The following is a 20,345-nucleotide window of genomic DNA, read 5'->3' on the forward strand; positions in this document are numbered from 1 at the left end:
GCGCTCGCTCGCTGTCACAGCAGCCCCCTGGCGCGTCGCCTCCGTCGGTCACCGGAGGAGCGTCCGTCCCCGCGGGGCTGGACCCGCACCCCCTGTCCGACAGGGCGGCATCGCCCGTCGGGCAGTCCCCAGCGCCGGGGCGAGGGGGAGCAGGGCGAGCCCCGGGGCGGGCGGAGGCGCTGCCCGAGCCGCCGGAGGAGCGCCGGGCGGCTCCGGTTTCCGAGGCGGATTTAACCTTTGCGGCGCGGGGCGGGGGTGCCGGCGATGGGGCGGGCAGGGCCGGCGGGGCCGGGGCGAGGCGGCGCCTCGGGCACGGCGCGGCGCTGGGCTGGGGCGCGCAGGGCGGCCGCCGCCTCCCGCCGCGGGGATGAGCGCCTCGGCGGCCACCGGCGTGTTCGTGCTCTCGCTCACCGCCATCCCCGTCACGTACCTCTTCAACTGCCTGGCGGCCACCGGCAGGTGAGGCGGGACGAGCCCGGCGGGGCGTTTGCACCGGCGGCGCGGGGTGAGCGGGACGGGGCGGGCGGCGGAGCGGGGCAGCGCGGGGCGGCCTCGCCGGGTCCTGCCCGCGTCCTCTGACGGGAGCCGAGCCGGGATGCGGCGAGAGCGGCCGCTCGGCCCTGGCCCGGGGCGCCGCCATCCCCCGGAGCGAGTCCCGGCCGCCCCGGGCCGGCCGTGCCGCCGCGGGCGCGGAACCGCCCGGCCCCGAGGCAGCGCCCGCTCCGCGCTGCGCCCCGCGGCCTCCCCCCGGACAGCCGCCCCCAAAATCAGCTCTGCTCAAAGCCGGAGGGGGAACCGGCCGGCCCCGGAGCGCTCCCGAGCCGGGGCTGCCCGCGGGCACCGCTCAGCCCGCGCGTGTCGCTGGAAATGACCCCGCGCCCTCGCGCTGCCAAAAACCAGGATCCCGGGAGAAACCGCAGCTCTAGAAAAGGAAAGTCTTTCCTCACGGCAAAGCCCGCTTCACTTAAAGGTCTGCGTGGTATTTTGTGGTCCCACAGCCCGGGGTGTTTTGCAACTTTACTGCAGAAATATTTGCTTCTTGTTTTTTGCTACATCTGTTCCTTCCCCATTTTTCTCCTTCTGGCCCATAACTGAATTTTTTGCTTCTCATTGCTAGAGTAATGTCAAATAACACATGGTGACTTACTTGATTAACTGCCAATATTTATTTCAAATTGATAGACTGCAGTGAAAAGTCACTGCAATATTAACAGCTGTAATGGTATGAAGAAATTCATCACTGGGAAAACAGACTAGCAGAAGATTCAAAGCATAAAATAAATCAACAAGCTAGTACTGCTCATCCTGACTTAAAAAGTATGTGTGTATATTTTCTGAAATATTTGGTCTTGCAAATTCTTTGCAATAATTTTAAGTCGAGTTTCACTAAGGTTGATATTGTCCTGATATAATTCGTTAATACGCAACTTGTTTTCTTGATGCAGGGTGGTACTATGTATAAAATATGTACCAGATATTTTTAGCTTATGCTTCTGGACTTTACTTAATTTTCCCCTCCATTCTTTTCCCTTGCACAAGGACAAAAGTGAAGACTGAGGAGGAGAATCTTACCTTAAAGAGAGCTAAAGATAATTTACACCCTTAGATCTATGAAACAATTTTTAACTGTTTTTCCTGCTTGCATTTTCTTGGGGAAGGAGACAAATTTGTTTTGTGACAAAGACTTGTGCATTATGCCACTCCCACTGTATGTGCAGTAACATTATAGCTCCATCTCCAGGGAAAGGATCCTTTTGCCTGAGCCCACCTGTGCTGATCACTGACCTGCTCAAGTGGTCCTGCCTTGTAGGGCCAGAGAGGTCTCTGGTAGCACTTCCATAACTGAACATTAGCCCACATCCATCAGAGGTGCCCCACAGAGCTACTCCTATTCCACGGGACTGATGTGATTTATTTTTGAATTTGTAATCTCCTGAGTAGATAATTTATTACTGAGGTTAGATAAAATGTCCCCAGTGACACTTTTTGGCCTTGAAATCTCTGTGGGTTTGATCCTCATCTTTCATTGGCCTTTAATTTTCCCACAGTTTCTGTTTATTTTAGTACGAAAACTGATTTTAGTCAGACAAATCTAGATTTCTGGATATGTTGTTTATCTAGTTATTTTCGTATTTTCCTTTTTTAGCTGATCACATGTACAAAGAGAGGTACATAAATTCTGCAAAACTATAGGATGACTCCTATGGCAGACTATGCAGTAAACTTTACAATCTGTATCTTAAATTATTAGAAGTTACTTTATGAATGTGTGTGTTTGGGGACAGCTGGCTGAATGCAAAATTCTATCAGTTTTTGTTTTAAATTTTTTTTTTTTTTTTTTTTTTTAACATACTGTTACAGTTTCTGGGTGATTGTTGCAGTTGGATTGCTGGTTCTGGTTCTTATTGCTCTGGCAGCTCGTGTTCTTGTCAAGAGGAAGCCACCCAAAGACCCACTGTTCTATGGTATGTCCTGCAAAGCTGAGTGGCCTGGCTCCCAGCAGTGACTGCCTCACCCATGGCTTTGCTCTAGGCTCTTGTGGCTTGTGCACTTTGCCTTTCTCACCTGCAAAAATGACAAGTCATGCTTTCCTCTCTGCTCCTTTTTGCTGTCCTTTCTCCTTTCCAAGTAGTGACCACAGTCAAGGCTGTAAACTTCATGTACCCATGATTTTTGAAAGGCTGCATGGTCCTTTCTGCAGACACTGACCTTCCGTGGAGGTTGTGCCTACAGCTCCACAGAATTTCACATTCCTCAGAAAAGCTTCCTAAGAGCTGTGTTAACCAACCACTAATTTAAAAAATCCTGAGCTATATGTGAAAGTCATATTGTGTGCTGAATATCTGTGACCTCAAAGTCGACACATCCAGTTCAATAGATCTCTGCCTGACAATTTATTGGACTGTGAAGCAACTGTGTAATTCCAGGATTTTTTTTAATTTAATTTTTTTCCCTTTTTCCTATTACAGTTTATGCTGTATTTGCCTTTACCAGTGTAGTGAATCTAATAATTGGACTGGAACAGGATGGAATTATTGATGGATTCATGACTCATTACTTGAGAGAGGTAAATAGTAGTTTGGCTTACAAATGTAAATAAAATCTTCAGTATAAATAACCTGATGTAGTATTTGTCACAGAAAAAGAGCCACTTACACATTCAAAACAGTCTTCTTGAATTTTGTAGTTGACCTGCTTCATTATTGTTATGGATAAAACTTTCATTGACTTGCAATCTACTGACTCATTTGGCAGAAATAATGTAGCTTTCAAGCTCCATTGTTGTTACAGTTAACTTCAGGAACCCTGTTCTGTGTTAACTTCTGTGGGAATTGAAGGACCTGCACATGATTTCAGAAAACCACAGGGAGCACTCAGGAGTGGATGAGTTACCATGCCAAAATGTGTTAGCAAGAAGAAAACAGAATCACTCCTTTATTTTTGCCTAATCAGTTTACCAGAAGGAATTAAAGTAGAGTTAAAAAATGATGATGCCAGATACCTAGTCAGCAGAATCTGCTGGCTGCTGAATATCAACATCCACCAAAAATAGCTCAGTAAGAGCTTGACAGGAAAGTCACGGAAGTCATTGAAAACATTCCATGAACTTAAGTGTGAAATGAGTTGGACCCTACAAGGTTATACATTGACATCCATACATTCAGTACTGCTGTAAATCTCTAGGTTGCTAAATATATCCATATTTGTTGTATGCTAAATCTATCTTTATTTTGTAGTTTTTTATCACTAAAATAGGGAAAAGTCATATTTTCATAATGTGGCAGAGTAAAGGTGACAGTCACACCCAGGAGTTTCCATCTTGCAGCCTTTATTGCAGATGTGGAACTCATTCAGTCCTGCCTGATCCCGCCTAGGTCAGCTCTGTGCTGGGAAATGTGTATTGTCAGTCAGAAGCTGGAATGTGTATTGTCAGTCAGAAGCTCTGCCACTGCTTGGAGGAACATCAGTTACTTTTCTGGCCTTGTTTCTTGCTGTGCTTTATGAATTGTTACTCTTGCTCTAAGCTCTTGTCTTGCCCCACGCCCCATTCCCAGGGGGAGCCGTACCTGAACACCGCCTACGGCCACGTCATCTGCTACTGGGACGGCTCCGCGCACTACCTGATGTACCTGCTGATGGTGGCAGCCATCGCCTGGGAGTGAGTCTGATCTGGGCACTGCTCACCTGCCTTGCACTCTCATATCATCTGCAAAGCCCTTTCTTTTCCGTGCAGTACTTAGATTTTTAATTTGGGGTGGTTTCGTGTTGTAGGCCAAAGCAGCGCCGTTGAAATTTCATTACTTTCAGGGGTTCTACCCTTGCCAAGTTACCCTTCCTCTCAGCTGACTAAGCCCAGGAAATGCATGGAGATGCATCCTGTCTTCACCCTGCAGCAGAGTGTAGCACATCTACATGGCTTTGTCTTAGCTAAATGCTGAAAGGTGATGTGCATTAAAAGCATGTGTGACAAAAAAATTGTTTTTCAAATAATAATTATGATAGGAATAATGTATTGCTTAGCACAATGATGATCTCTCATCCCTGTTAGAGAATGACATGAAGTTTAAGAGAAAAATAGGTTATTTCTACAGATTCTTATGCTTCTTGCTGTTGAATAGAGAGTTTCAGAGAATAAGCACTTCAATTTCAGAGACAAATGTACCTGCTGGTAATAGTAGCATTAACAATATGAAATTAATTATTAATTGTCTTATAGTTTTGTACAGCCTATGGTGTGCTAACTAGTGCAGTCAGCCTTCAGCAAATAACTGAGTATGCCCAAAGCCTGTCCATGTGATAACCTTGTCCCACAAGAATGTTGTGGGATGTTCCATTACCCCTCTTAAAGCAACAATCCACTCTTGACTTGTGGTACGGGTTCTAAAAGCCTCTACTTGGTAAAATACAACCCCAGCAATGAGTATAATATTTAGGGTAGAGAATTTTTAGAAACAGTTCAATAATTGTGTCTTGTTTTCTTTTTTTAACAGACAAAGCTATAGAACCATTGGTCTCTACTGGCTGGGTTCCATTATCATGAGCATCATTGTCTTTATGCCTGGAAATATTGTGGGTAAGGAAGTAATTTATATGACCAGATTTTTCCTGTGAAACATTTTCTAAATTCAGCATTGTGCTATCTATATTTTAGTGCAGTGTTGGTTCATTTCTGTAATAATGTGAAAGAGGCATTTTAGGAATATCAGTAAAGAGAAACAAGATATTCTAAAATTTTAATATGAGGAAGAAAAGATGAGACTGGGAAAAAATACCCTTTAAGTTTAGTTTGCTTTCAAGAGGAAAAAAGAAAGTATTGTTTTTTGATATGTCTATAAGGTTTTCATCTAAACCAGGTTTAAGTAATGAGACAATAGTGTCTCTTAATATCATAAAAATATAAATCTTACTTTGCATAAAATTTTCAATTTGCTTAGAAATCTGACCTTCCAACAGCTTACAAGAGGCACCCAAATCACCTTTAAAAGTCAAATCTGGAAGTTATTCTGTTTCCAAACTAAATTTAACATTGCTAGATTTCTAACATAAATCTGAGCATAGTGGCGCTGTTAGAGGTGAGGACTGCAATAAAAATATTGACATCATTGGTACTGGCAGGTGATCATTAAGGGTGAAACCTTTCTCAAGGAAAGATTTCCTTTTTAGCTAAGCTTAAACTGTTGCAAAGTTGACAAATGCTCAGCTGAGAAAAATGTTGATGTGTCCAAATCCTGCAGTCAGCTTTAGGGAAGGTCACTCTGGTCCTGCTTTTCATGCCAGAGGAGGAATATTCATGGTGCAGGGTGCGGCCAGCCCAGCTCCCCCCCTCCTCTGAAGACAGACTCACCGCAGAGAAAAGCAGGTTTGGTGTGACTCTCCCATCCTCTTTCCTCTCAGAAAGCTTCTCAAGAGCATGCCTGCCACCTGCCTTGCTGACACACAGAGCAGCCAATGTCAGACACACGTTTCCCTGGTTTACCTGAGGCTGAGGAGAGCTCTCGGAATGTTTTGTCCTCAGTACATGCCTGTGGGAGAAATCAGCACTTTGGAAAATAAATGCAGTGTCAGACCTTGAAAAATTGATACATTTTATCCCCCATTTTAAAATGAATGAGGTCTCTATTTGAAGCAGGTTCCAGTGTGAGATCTGGAAGTTGTCTCATCCCTTAGGATCATCCAATGCAGAGTGACAGATGTGGCTTCCCATCTTCTCAAAAAGTCCCTGATTCTGAAATGGCTTCCTGTGTCATGGGCTCTCTTTTTCCTGTGTCTCTACCTCTGCTGAGGATGTGATTTTCAAGAGGATTTGTTTGTAAACATTAGTGATTTCTAATGTTTTATGTTTGTTTACATTACCATAGTTGTTTCAGGTTTGATGTTACATATTTTTTAATTCTTCTCCAACTGAGCTTACAAATTCTCATGAATCTTGTAATAATTTTTTAACAGGCAAATATGGAGCAAAAGTGTGTCCTGCTATTTTCCTAAGTATACCATATGTCTGCCTCCCCATATGGGCTGGGTTCAGAATTTATAACCAACCTTCAGTGACTCATGACACTCCAGTCAAGGTAATTCTATTGTATCTCAGTGCTGGCTACTTCTAGGGCAGCTGAAATAAGCTGGCTCTTTCTGGTGGGTTTTATAGGTCCCTGGGTGAGCATGGAATGTGCTGTGACTGCTCACTCTTACGACAATTGCTGCCTGGCTCTGAAGACTGCAAAAATATCTATACTGCAGGACTATTTCATTATGGTGGAATAAAGAAAAAGAATCTCATGTCTAGAGTAAGGAACCCATTCATAGGTGTAATTGTGTTTCTAACCTCTATTCAGTTTCTGTTTCAGTTTCTTAGCTGATGAAAATACTGGCATTTATCAGCTTCATAAAGCACCACAAAATCCTACAGAAACACTGCAGGAAAGTACTCTTCTGCAGATGACTTACAGATCTCATGTAATTTAATGATTTTTGTATGTGCTTTATGTAATATTAGATTTTACAGGTGAGACACTACATAAATTGATACAAAAATTCTTTACATGTTTCTTGTAAAAAAATCTGTAAAAAATTTTACGTAAACCTTTTTAGACTTTTGCCTTCGAAGTAAATAGATGTGTTGAAATAAGATTAACCAAGCCATCAAAACAGTGCATTAATAGTTTATGCACTGTTTTATCAAAAAAGTTTAAAAAACTCCTACAGTACATAGCACAGAACAGATCTTTTAGCTCTTAGCTGCTGTTTATTGCTGCAGCACTGCCTATCAGTTGTAAGCAATATAATCAATTAATATTTTTGCATCACCAGAGCAAAATGCACATCACTGAGGGTCAGTGAGGTGCATTCTGTAACTGCAGACAGGGTCAGAGATTGGTGTTGGTAGCTGCTCAGAGCCAGCAGGCAGCCAGAGTGCAAGTGGCCAGGCAGGACAGACCTGCCCAGAGGGGGTGAAACACAACATCCAGCCAGCCATCCCTTCTTCAGGAGGAAAGAGAAGCACAGAGAGATGTTCATATCCCCTCAGGGCTGAAGAACACCTAAAGAACCACAGCTTTTAGGGCAAATCCCTATGGAAGGCAAGTTGGAGGAATCTTCACGTGCTAAACATTCTGCTCCTGCACAGGCTTATAGGGAACCTCATGTCCCATCCCAAAGCCATTTCAGCTGATTCATTTGAAGGAGCCACTATTTCTGGCAAGAAGCACATTCTTTAGACTCATCAAGTGTAGTTAAAGGTAGTGATGGCAATTTTTACTGCACACATTAGTGAGAGCAGACTTTGTGTGGAGCATGCATGAAGGTTTCATTTTGTTTTCCTGGTATTAAGAATACTACAGAAATAGACATTATAGAAAATATGTGATGGACTGATTACTTGCTGAAATACAGCCATGTCTCCTGGGCTTACCAGGAGATAAACTGCTTACCTAGGTTTGATATTTTAATTTAGTCTATATTTCAGAGAAACTTTGACTTAATATTCTATTTCAAAAAGAGAGTTCAGAAAAACCTGGTGACCTGAGAATTTAACATTGCACTTCTTTGTGAATCCTTTCTTGGAAACCTAAACTTCCTTGCCCAGAAGGTTATAGAAAAAGCCTTGATTCCTTTCACTGGGACCTCATAGCCCACTCAAACTGTTTATTTTTCAGAAGTTGTATTTAGTCTTCACAGGAAAATTATGCTCCATATCTGAGCATGCCTTTAAATCTTAACGTGACTCCAAATGAATTTTTCATGCAACTCTTTCAGTCACAAATTAAGAATTGTTTCCAGGAAATAATTGTGTTTAATGCTACTAATCAGTAAGATAATCATTGTAAGTCCTGAACGTATCAGTAGATAGTTTGGAATTAGCTGTAAAATTTAACTTTTTTTAACTATAATTATTCAGAGGTGTCATTAAAAGATTTAGGAAGAAAATGTAACAGCGATTTTAAACATGCTATACTTAGTAAATACTTACATGAAAGTAACAGAAGCTAAGTGTATTCTGTTGGCCAAGGTATACATTGCTATAATATAATTACAAACCTGTTAGTTAAAAGAAATAATCACTGTAGGGGCAGAGGAGAGGATTTCAAGTTTTGTTTTCTAATAGAGGGGGTGCAGGGGAGTGGAATGGAGCTATGCCCTCGTTTGGAATCAAGCCCAGCTGTGCTGCAGTCTTTACAAAGCCCAACAGATTTATCTGCAAGTATATCAGCTCAGAAAAGTTTAATGGAACTTAAAAATCTTTAACAGAATGAATACACAAATTCAAATTAGTACATGAATTCTGAAGGGACTGACTTTTACAGACAGCACAGAAGATTATTCCAATTCCCTAAAACTGATGACATAAGAAGCCTCTCAGAAGTTATGGAAAATAGCTTTTTCCTGGAAGTGAGACAAATTGCAAAGTGTGCCTGGCCACTTCCTTGCTGCACAAAAGAATCCCTGGGGCTGCAGAGGTCTGAGCAGAGTTCAACGTTGTTTGCAGTACATGGGAAACCCGTGGCAGGCCAGCTCTGCTTGGCCAGTGTTCTTAACATGTAATTCACTTTAATGTGGGGTGATGGGGCTTTGCTGGGTAATAGAAAGGTAAGGAAAAACTACTCTGTAGCTGAGGCCTGTCAGCAAAGTGCAACCTGTCTTTCAAATTCTTGCTTCTGCTTTTTTTCCTTTTTTTAAAGCATTGCATTTTCATTTTGTTTGCATGCATACATAAAGAAAAAAGGTGTGAGTTTTCTGGCAATTTCACAAACTAGTATTGCACCAAAGGTTGCTTCTACTTACAGTGGCTTTGTCTCCAAACCCTCTAAGCACAAAGTTCTGTTGTAGGTTTGTGATTACAGTAAATAGACACATCTATTTAATATTTAAAGAGGAATATTGAAATATTTGAAAAGAGATTATATATATCTATAAGCTTCATACATAGTTCAAAAGAGAACAAAAATATACCAGCTTTCCACTATCCTATGTAGTCTACTATTGAAAATTATTTGTAACTAAGCCCTAAGCAACCGTTTTCTTTCATAGGAAGAAATATTTGAGTATAGGTATCCTTTGCAGGTAATATTAAAAATACTCCTACACCAGTACTCTGAATTATGTGAAGTGCCAAAATCTGTTACTGGTGTTAGAAAAATCAAACAAAGCTATCACTTTTTTTTTTTTTTTTAACTGAAAAAGATCCTTTAGAAGAAAATCAGAATAAAAAATAGTTATGAAAGGGATGGCTTATGTTTGCCACAGCCTTATTTTTGTTAATCTGTAATCCAGATCTTGGAGTATCTACTCAGAAATTGTGCTTGCAAGATTAGTTCTCCTGTTTCAATAACTTTGTTGTGAGTGTCTTGATCCTATGTGCTTTTAACTGTGCCCCTGCATCCTAATTTTTGTTTTTCACTTTGGAGACAATTCCACAAGTGTATAACAGGAAGGAAATCAGGTTTTTCTTTTGCTGCCTGCATGCCAACAAACAGCCAATAAAAAGGAAGAGGAAATGAGTAACACACATACACACGGGGAAGTTTTCCCTCTGAACTACAGAAAGATACTCTGATGTGTTTATAATTCTGCCTGTGACTACACAGTGCAGAAATTGTAGCTCCAATTATTTCCATGGACACTGTAGGTTTTACTGTGCAGGCAAAGAGATGCCTTTGGTTCCCCCAAGCCACTTTCCCCGTTAGACATGGAAATGGCCTTTGCTCTGCAGTGTGAGCCCCTCCCCTGTGTCCCTGCAGCAGGGGGGTCCCTGTGCTGAGGAAAGGAGGCACAAGAGCAGAGCCAGGACTTGGAGGGGCCTCAGGGCCACCCCAGGAATTCCCAGGGTTCAGTGATAGAAGAGGAAGGGTTTCCACATATTCCATACACACACATCTCATTCTCTATTTCTGCACTGCACACTGACATACAATATTTGCTCACTGAACTCAGCAGAGGACTCAACCAGCCACAGAAAAGCTTTTATTTTATGCCAGTGATAGTCCATTAGTTTTAACAGTGTCACAAGCTGCTGAAAACCAGCATTCAATAATGAGATGGATCCAGTCCTTTTACAAAGCATACTAGATTGAACTTCAAATGTTTGAGACAAAACCTACATTTCCAAGGCTTTTCTACATAGGGACATTCAGGAAAACAAATTATTTCCAATTACAAAAAGACAATTTTGAAGAAGTTTGCTTTAAATGCTGCTTTAAAACCTTAGGTGATTGCAGAGTTAGTGTTCATTTGATTTAAGTTGCTTGAAATGACACTAATCTGTATTGAGATGGCTTCAGTTGGATCCATCCATTTCTAGAGTTTACTAAGATTAATTTTCCTCACTACATCCTATAAAATCTGGAGTCACCTTTTTAGGTGGAAATCTTTCTGTCTCTCAGATCAATGGATAGATGTGATGTTTCATGATGTCTCACCACTCCACCCTCTTTGCAGTGACTGATCTGGAGTGAAACACACGGACAGGGAACCAGGATGGACCTACTAAACGTGTTCTGTGTTGCAGGTGGTTCAGGAAGTCCAGAAGAAAGGACTCTTACGACGACCAATAGATTTAATGTTAGCTGCATACCTCATTCTAGCCACGGGGTTTTGCATATTTAGGGGCATGGTAAGTTGAACATATTTTAATAATTTAAGCTAATTTTCAGTCAAACTTTTAAATTTGACTCTGTGTGAAAAAGCACATACATTGTGGTCAGGGGAAATCCTGTGACATTTGGGTTCAAACAGGCCTTAGATATAAAAAGATAAATTATGTATGATAACTATTGGTGCTTTGCTTCTCTATTTTGTGCTGTGTGCAGCATGTTTTTCAAAAGGAGGTGTACAACCACCAGAGTAAATAGCATCCCAAGAGGAAATCAACATGATCTAAAACTTTTCATTGGTCTGTTGTTCCATTTATGGCCAAGAACGTGGACACAAAGCAACTAAAGTAATTCTGTATTCATGTTTTTCTAAGCAGTAATGCATATTTAAAATTATATACAAAACCAAGTTAGCTTACTCTGCATGAGATAGAGAACATTTCCACCTAAAAGGGAAAAAAAAATCCACATTGTGAACAACACACATTGTTTCTACTTACCAAGAGACAATTTTTAAAAATGGTTGCTCACTAAGCATAGTTGATTGAATTAAAATTTCTCAGGGAAGGAAGTAGCACTGAAAATGCTTTCAGAAGTAAATCCAGTTGTAGGTAAATCTGTTCCCTTGCCAGCTCTAATGCACTTTCTCTCTTAAGCAGAATGAAACTTGTGTATCATTCAGTGAGCACAGCACAAATGTTTGGGCATCTCAGATAATTGCCTGCTTGCTTGATTTGTAGGTTTGATCCTTTCTAGAATAATTCAGGTAGGAGGTAATGATAAATATCCAGCAATATTTTATTTACCTAGCACAGATTGTTCTTTTGTAGTTGTGCTGCTCACATTCCTCTCTCACCTCCTGTTTCTCTTAAAACTTGCCTCTCAGAAACATTTTTTTTTCCTTCTAATTTGTCAGACTGCTTTATTTTTTAGAGATCATATTACTTCAGAGCACCACTGATACAGGTTAAATCAGCTGTTTTACCTGTAATTTCACTGTGGAAAATAATGGTCTCAGAGGAATTTTTTTTTGTTAATTTTGAAACTGTAGTTTCCGTATATATTTCCTTCACCGAGCAGGAATTGCTTACTGGCCTTGATTATACATACAGAGATCAACTGAACATCTCTGTGTAAAGTGCAGGAACAATAATTTTGTTCAAAAGTTCATAAAACACAATGCATTATAGTCCACTCAGACCTGCTTCTTGGATGTCCATGTTGGAAAAGAGCAGGGAGGAATATTGACTGTAAAGTTTTGCATTGCCCCTCATACTCACACAACAAATGCACATGAAATCAGGCTGTGCCAAACTTACTGTTCAGCCCTGCAGCTCAGGCATTAACAATGCCACAGACAAGCCCAGGGACAGCTGCTCACATGGATTGCTAGCTCAATTTAGAGCAGAATTTTTTGTAATAGTTTTAAGGTCTATCACAAAAATGAACTATTTTTGCAATTTATCCATGTTTATTTGGAGTGTTTTCTTCCCATAGGAATGTAAAATCCAATAATCTGTCCTTTACTACTCTCAAAAATTATTACTTTAAGTAACACCTGTCTCATGCATTGCTCTGCACTGCTGCCTTGTCCCAGTGCAGCTCTTTTTTTGGACTACATCCATAGCTTGCTATCATAAAACTGGGTGCTTATCCTCACGTTTCCACTCTTTTAGAGTAATTTTCCATTGGAAAGTTCATTTGGTGAGATCAAAGGCTATTTATCAGGGCAAATCAATAGCAATTATACTTTTACAACAGCATAGCCAACCAGCTAAATTCTCTTCCAGTCAAAATCTTCAAAGCAGGCTGCCAGCATTTCCTCACAAACCCACTGAGCAGGAGCTGGGAGGAGGCTGCATTTCCTCTTTTATTTGGTGATCACCTGGATCACCTTTGCAAGCTCCAGGGTAGCTGTGCTGCACACCATGAGCACATCCCTAGGGCTGGTAACACGTGTCAGGTTGGCTGGTTTCAGAACAAATTGATCACAAATTGAGCTGTAAAACCTCTTCCCAGATTGCCCTGGACTGCCCTGCTGAGCTGTGCCGGCTGTACATCCAACTGCACGAGCCCTACATCAAAGATCCTGCTGCCTATCCCAAGCTTCAGGTACAGCACTGACCATGCAGTGGCAAGGAGTGATTTGTAAACAAAGATGAAGCCATGGGTTTCAGAGATGATGGGAATTATCATTCATGGCAAATTAAAGGGTATTTTCTAATACCATTTCTAGCCCTTGTAGGATACCAACTCCTTGTTGTGATAAGCTTAACTTAGGTTCAAACTGGTTACATGGAGCTACACATCCTAATTACTCAGGATTCTTTTAACACAGCCCACGAAACACTTCTGTATGCTTTTTATGTTCATTTCCCTTCCTCAGAAAGGCAAAGTAGACTTCCAGTCTGGAATTATGGAGCAAGAAGGGGTGCAATAGGATTAGATTCTTTAAGCTCACATTGCACTTCCATCCTCAGTGACACATTGTTGAAAAAGGGCACTGCATACAAAAAAAAAAATGCAGATGAGGGAGTGTTGTGCTTTATTTCTGTAGAATTTGATGTTGACATTCTTTTGCAAGGGGGGACAGGGCCCAAAGCAGTCAGAGGACACAGAGGTGAAGAAATGAGCAGAAACCAAGTGTCACTGCTGGATGAGTTCTCTCTGGGAAAGGAGGGCATGGATGTGTCCCACAGCTCCCAGCTGAGAGTGCAGTGGAGCCTGACAAAGGCTCCCTGCACTAAGGAGTTAAACCAGGCCATGCTTTTTGGCATGACCTCAAGATAGTAAGGGGCAGGAATACAGGTCCTGGATGAAGTGTGTGTGGAGGGGGCAAGGAGACAACAGCCACCAATATCAGGAGAGAATTTAGGGTAGCTGGATCCAGTCAATAGTATCCAGGTGTGACAAAAGAGCCTGGGAATCACAGCTGCCAGAAGTGTAGTTTTGAGTAGTCTGAACCTCTAAGAGAGCAGCTTACTGAGTTTTAAATGCATCTTCCTCACACTGCAAAGGAACTAATATTTGTGTTTGAAATGCAGATGCTGGCATACATGTTCTACTCGGTGCCATACTATGTGATTGCTCTGTATGGCCTGCTGGTGCCTGGTTGTTCCTGGATGCCAGATTTGACCCTTATACATGCTGGAGGACTAGCTCAGGTATTTCTTTGCAAATTTTTCATTTTTAAATGACATCATAATAAGTAGAGACCTATGGAATCAATAAGGGCTTGATCTTCCCACGTAGGTTTTGTGCTGATGTAACAGAGATCTCCTTTTGTATCTGTAAAAACCCCTTTATTTAAGGGAGTGAAGAATCAAATCTACTACTCTCTAATGACCACATTCTTGCTTTATCAGACTTCTCTCCTTCTACACAATGTTTTTATTGGGCTCACTTAAACCTCATTAAGTACCATGCACTCTTTAGCTGGCATCATGAAGGAAGCCCATCTTAAAGCTGTGACAGTCAATCAAAGAAAAACCCAACAAAACCCAAACACAACAGCACAATACATTGTTTCCATAATATGTGTTGGTCAAGTAGGTAGTTTGAAATATATAAAGAGAAAAAGTATCTCCTTGTCACACAAAATGTACAGCATCAGTGGATAATGTTGAGAGAATTTGGGGAACCTCCTGGGCCACAAACCACAGTAACACCCAGAGGTGTTTGTGTTCCCAACGGCAGACAACGATCATTTTTCTTTTACTCATTCCATTCTGGTTCTCTTAAATAAACAACTGTAGTTAATTACTAAATGGGACTGCTGCTTATGAGAAGACTGACCAAAACAAAACAATTCAACAGGAACTAGTAAATGACTTATGACAGACAGATGAGCATTACACAGATTAAACACAGGGACAATTGGTTTGTTCTGTACATAGGAAATTAAATGTTTGTGCTCAGAACATCCAGACAGCACAGCAAATAAGCACGATATTCCTGCCACAATAGTGACAACATAGGGATACAGCAATAACTGTAATTCAAATACCACTATGAGACAAACACAAACCAACACTTGGTTCCTCAGGTCTGAGATAATCATGGATACAAATTACAACCCACATTAATTGCCCAATAAGAAGGGTGGAGTGACATTTTCTATTTGGGAGCAGTTACCAGAGAGAATAGGACTTCTTTTTTCTTCTCTACCAGTTTATAGATATCAAAACACAATCTGGCAAACATTAATGAGGAAGTTTAGATGCTCAAAAGGTATCATAAATATTGTACAACTGTCTTTGGCCAAAATCTAATTAAAAAAAAAAAAAAAAAGAAAAAAGGCACAAGCTAGCTAGGTAGGCAAGGCTGTGTTGGGAACTTCCTCTACTGAAAGATTACTCAGGTTCCATAAATTGCCCAGACAGCCAGGGAAGAAACCACTCCTTCAAAGATTTTTTTAACACAAGAAAAAGTAAATCAGAAGTCAGTGTGCCAACTATCACAACCTTGTAAATTTACCAGAAAGCTTAGCCTCCCAATCTGGAGGTGATTTTTTTTTTGTTGGTTTAGGTTTCCCCCCAACACCTTTAATAGGTTTCTGGTAAGAAATAATCACCTCTTTTTTTTTTTTTTTTAAAGTCCTTTGTACCTTTTAAATATGTGAATGCTAAACTTTGTTGCTGAAGTCTAAAACCCCTCTGTTGCTCTTTGTGGTTCTGCCTCAGGATGTCCATTTACACATTAGACTAACACCCAACATTTCCCGTTTCAATACTTAAAGCTTGTCCTGTCACCAGCAAATGCTGTGGGCTGACAGAAACTGATTAAGAGAACTCTATGTTGCTGTGCACTCTTCATATTTTATCTTGCTTCAAAAAACAGTTCTTTACATTTGGGAGGGTTTTTTTTTTTTTGTCATTTTGACTTTAATGCACTTGCAGGATGAACTTCAGTTATCCTACAAGTGAACATGATTTAACTGATTTGACTTGGTAAACTGTGATCAACCTGGGATGTAAAATGCACATGACAATGAACTGAGGGCTATTCCTTGATTATTTGGGTGGTTTGTCATTTTGAGGCAAAGAAACACATTTACAGATTTGTCTACTGTTACCTTAAGTTAAAACACTTAATTGATAATTAAAACATATGTAGTAACCAAAACACACTTTGCTTGCTCTCACACAAAAGGTCCAATAAAAGTAAGCAGTGGGCACTGCTCCCTGGGAATGAACACTGCTCCTACAGATGGGGAACATGGAGATTTTAATTATTTTTATTTCTATCATTATGATGTACGTTTTACAAAAACAAGTCACAAAATACCATGTGATGCATCTAAACTAAGAACCTCCAAAGTGCCTACAGACACACATTTACTGATTTTCAGAATTACAAATAACTCTCAGCTGGAATGACTCCATTTCTAACAGACTCCAAAACCAGTTGTGACCCAATAATTACTAGACTTTCTGAAGCTTCAGGAGGAGCTCTTTGAATTTCATCTGAGGGAAGTACCAGGAGCTTTGATTATACAAAAGGGTCAGAACAACCTCTGAACTTAATGAAATTGGTATTTCCCTATGCAAGTGAGCCATGTGAGAAGGGTTGAAGAACCACAACCTTACTAGCCAAAATCAGTCTCACCAACTCTCTGCAGCCCATTTCTCTTTTTTCTCAAATGTAGAAAATTTACCTCTACTCCTTCTTAGTTTTTCCCTAACCCTGCCTTTTTTTGTGGCCACTTTCTGCAGTGCTTCTTGTCTACCAGAGACCCTAAACCCAAGGAATGTATTTTTCTAGGTTACTCCCCTTCTATTTGGTGGCTTTCTTAGGCTCATAAGACCAGGTCCAAACCCTTCTAAAGTTACAGCCTGCCTGATTTTAATCAGTCTTAGAGAGAAGGCACAGTGAAGAAGGACTCCTAACCTTTTTCTGGGTCCTTCTCTGTCCTTAACTACAGGGTAAAAAATACTTGAAATATTGCCTATGATTAGGCACAAGGCAAAAAATATTGTAAAAAGTCCAAATCCAGCCTGCTTCACACAGACAAGCAGGTCAGTGAGAAGCAGGCAGACCCAGACTGCAGTTGCCAAGCCACATCCAGCACCAGGCAGCTTCCACCTGCTGGGAATGCCTGAGGAGCAGAGTGGCCAAGGCTTCAGGGGTGACAAAGGCTGGATGTTGGGCATGTAAGGCTACCTTAGAAGGTTACCTGCAGCATCTCATCTGGTTGATTTCTCATTCAAGGCTCAGGGGTTTGCTGGAGCCTCAAAATTCTCCGCTTGGAGAGGGGATCAGTAACAGAAAGCACCGAGGAATGGCTTATTTGCTGAGACCCCAATCACAGCAAGGTAACACAACAGACTCAAGGCTTCTCTCACTGAGAGCCAACCTACTGCACACAGGCACAGAGCTCTGCAGGGACTGACAGCTCAGAATTAGGGATTTGGTGCCAGTCTGCCTGAAGGAAGAGCAGCACTGGGCCACTGGTGAGTGAGAGAGCTGATTTTAAGATATATCCCCTGCTCCAAGTAAGAAAAAGAGGAAAAAAAATTATAAAAAAAGAAGCAGCAGCAGAGAACAGTCATGGAAGAGCAACACAGGAGATTAAAGACATAACACAATTTTCACAGAGGCAAATCAAATAAATTAAAAAAAAAAAGAAAGACTTTACAGATCTAAATATCCTCCTTCGTAATAAAAGAAGAAGCCATGTGTTACAGTGAAAAACAAGTATAATAAACAATAACTTCATTATATGGTGTATCATTAACCACTAAAAATCTTTGTAGGCTACAGACAAGACATCATGTTACTGCTTTTTGGTTTTACAACAATTAAAGCTCACTAATGTGCCACAACTCCTGTAAGAGACAAGACCACACAGTAAGGCTTAGATACTCAGGCATCTTGGAGGCTCTGGGAGTTCTGGGTCTCTCAGAAGCATCCCCTTACAGCTCCTTCTGACAAGGTTTACTGTGAATTATGAGAAATTTACTGTCCACTTACTCTGATGCACAGCTGGCCACTCTGGCAGAGAGGCAGACCTCACAATCCTCCACAGAGAAGGAGCAGCTTTGCAGCTTGTTCACCCCAGACAAGGCTCTAAAATGCAACCCAGAGGCTCTCAGTGACTGGGGGAACACCAGAGAGCCCAAACCTCCTGCCTGCAGCCTGCTGGCAGCTGTCTGTCAGTCTGCTGCCCTGTGCTACGAGAGGGCTTTGCTGCTGAGCTGCTCTGGCTGCCTGGGCTGAGAAGCTGCCACAGCAGGAGAGGTAGCAGGGATTTCAGCAAGCCCACCCAAAGGCAGGGCCTGCCTGAGGCAGGTGAGAACAAACGGGCTGCAAGACACAGAGTGAATTACCAGGCTGATATAAAAAGGCTGCTGACAGTGTGCCCCTGAACATCTATTTGCTGTGCAATAGCTATTTACAGAAACATGCTAAGTGGCACTCTGCTGAAGTGTGTTTGTATTTGATTTCGTTGATTATTTCATTTCCTGGCTCAGGTGTGCTCAATGAGCTCTCCCAGTTCAGTTGAGGTGGTTGGAATCACCTGAAAACCAATTTCTGTTTCTGTTTTGATGGATAGTCTCAGCCTAACCTTTTTCTAGGGTGGTGCATTGAAACACCTGCACTTTATTTCCCCTTCTACTCTGCTGTGACCAGAACCATGTTCTATGTGAGGCCAAAATGACTCCTGCTGAAGGCAGAACAGAGGAGGTGATTTGGCCATAGTCTGTCTGCTCCTCTGTGTTCCTAAAATCCTGGTGTCCCAGTGGTCTCCTTATGATCAAATTGGTGTTCATGTTCTCAGATTTCCTCCACTGCTAGCTAACTAAATAGTAATAAGAAAATTGGACACACAATAGTTAATGTGAATGAGCTGTGGCTTGAAATAGCAGGTAACAGATGGAAACAAAAGACACCGACTATCCTGACACTTCTATCTTTAAATGTTTGTTTATCCTAAAAATATGCTTCAGGCCAGCAAGCCTGTCTGTGCCTATAACCTTCACAGTATGCTCAATCTATACTTCAAACCAGCCTCAACCTGAAACCCAAATATTGCAGACATTTTTTTCTGAAATCATCAGGAGTTGTGGAATCAGAATCTGGAACATCTGGATTTAAGATTAAAAAGTCCAAACCCCAACCAGAACTAACACAGGCTCCAAGACTCTCCCTTCTAACTTTACTCAGAGTGAGTGTCTGGCTGTTCCCACTGATGTCTAATTCCCAACAACCTTCCCAGGCAGGTGGGTGAGAACCCTTCCCCTGACTGGGCTCTGCAGGGATGTGCCTTCAGTGCCCACTCTTCTGGGGAAGGACCGTGGACCCTCTAGCACAAATTATGACCCAGAAAGCCAGGGTGGAATCCTGTACCTGATGAAATGATCAGTGCCATCATGTGCATAAAACAAACATCTTACCATGCCACTGATTGTTCCCGTTATGCCTCATACAACAAGATATTAATGATTTTAGTTTAGACTGTATTTTTATACCACTGTGTAAAAGTATGATAGATAATTCTGGAATAAAAATAAGGGCTGGCTTGGGAAATGTCACTGGAGATGCAGACTTGCATGCAAATGATGCCATCTTTCCAAAAATACACATCAACTTTACCTTTTTTTTAATATATGTGTTATATACACACCACAGGCTCAATTTTCCCATATTGGTGCTTCTCTTCATGCTCGAACTCCTTACATCTACAGAGTCCCTGAAGAAGCAAAAGAGTTTTTCCTGATATTGAACATAATGTATGGGATTCTACCCCAGCTGTTCGCTTACAGGTGTGTCAACAAGCCAGAGTTTTTTATGAAACCAAAACAAGAAGAAAAAACAGAATAGCAGAACTGTTTCCAGCTCCTGTCCTTGGCTATGTATACAGTTGGGTTGGGATGTGACTGAACTGCTCAAATGGAACCCAAATGAAGCGTGTAAGATGTGTAAAATTGCACAACCGTGTTGTCACATGGTCTGCTCTGTTTATCCTACTGAAAAAGGGAAAATAAAGACAACTGCCTTTAGCACCACTTCTCAACATTGTGACTTTGCAGTGCATTGCCAGTTCCCACAGCTATTTTTAAGTAAGCTGCTTTGACAGTTTTAGAAATACTGCATGAAGTTAAATAATAATAATGATGTCAGTGTTTAGCCTCCGCACGCTGAAGAATAGCAGTGCTAGCAGTCCCTGCACAGAGCTACTGCACAACATGAAGGTCAGCATTGAGAAGCATGAAAAATTAACATACATAACTCTGTCACATGCACATGTTTTATTTG

At 41.6% G+C, this 20,345-nt stretch overlaps 1 protein-coding gene across 1 annotated transcript; it reads left to right on the plus strand.

Annotated features, from left to right (window-relative positions):
• The first annotated feature begins 308 nt into the window (after positions 1 to 308).
• Positions 309 to 20,095, plus strand: TM6SF1 (transmembrane 6 superfamily member 1). Its single transcript, XM_021537559.4, has 10 exons — positions 309 to 459; positions 2,362 to 2,465; positions 2,970 to 3,067; positions 4,056 to 4,159; positions 4,992 to 5,074; positions 6,448 to 6,569; positions 11,003 to 11,107; positions 13,107 to 13,199; positions 14,132 to 14,251; positions 19,719 to 20,095. Exons 1-10 carry the CDS (start codon positions 368 to 370, stop codon positions 19,908 to 19,910), a joined length of 1,113 nt encoding a protein of 370 aa, XP_021393234.1. The 5' UTR covers positions 309 to 367; the 3' UTR covers positions 19,911 to 20,095.
• The last annotated feature ends 250 nt before the right edge of the window (positions 20,096 to 20,345 follow it).

The sequence above is a fragment of the Lonchura striata genome, chromosome 10 (assembly GCF_050655825.1).
Source record: "Lonchura striata isolate lonStrDom1 chromosome 10, ASM5065582v1, whole genome shotgun sequence".
In the NCBI taxonomy this organism is placed as follows: domain Eukaryota; kingdom Metazoa; phylum Chordata; class Aves; order Passeriformes; family Estrildidae; genus Lonchura; species Lonchura striata.

Coding starts and splice junctions, on each gene's coding strand:
- TM6SF1 (XM_021537559.4), top strand. CDS start 368: ATGAGCGCCTCGGCGGCCACCGGCGTGTTCGTGCTCTCGCTCACCGCC. Junction 2,466..2,969: donor CAAAGACCCACTGTTCTATG/GTATGTCCTGCA, acceptor TTCCTATTACAG/TTTATGCTGTATTTGCCTTT. Junction 6,570..11,002: donor CTCATGACACTCCAGTCAAG/GTAATTCTATTG, acceptor TCTGTGTTGCAG/GTGGTTCAGGAAGTCCAGAA.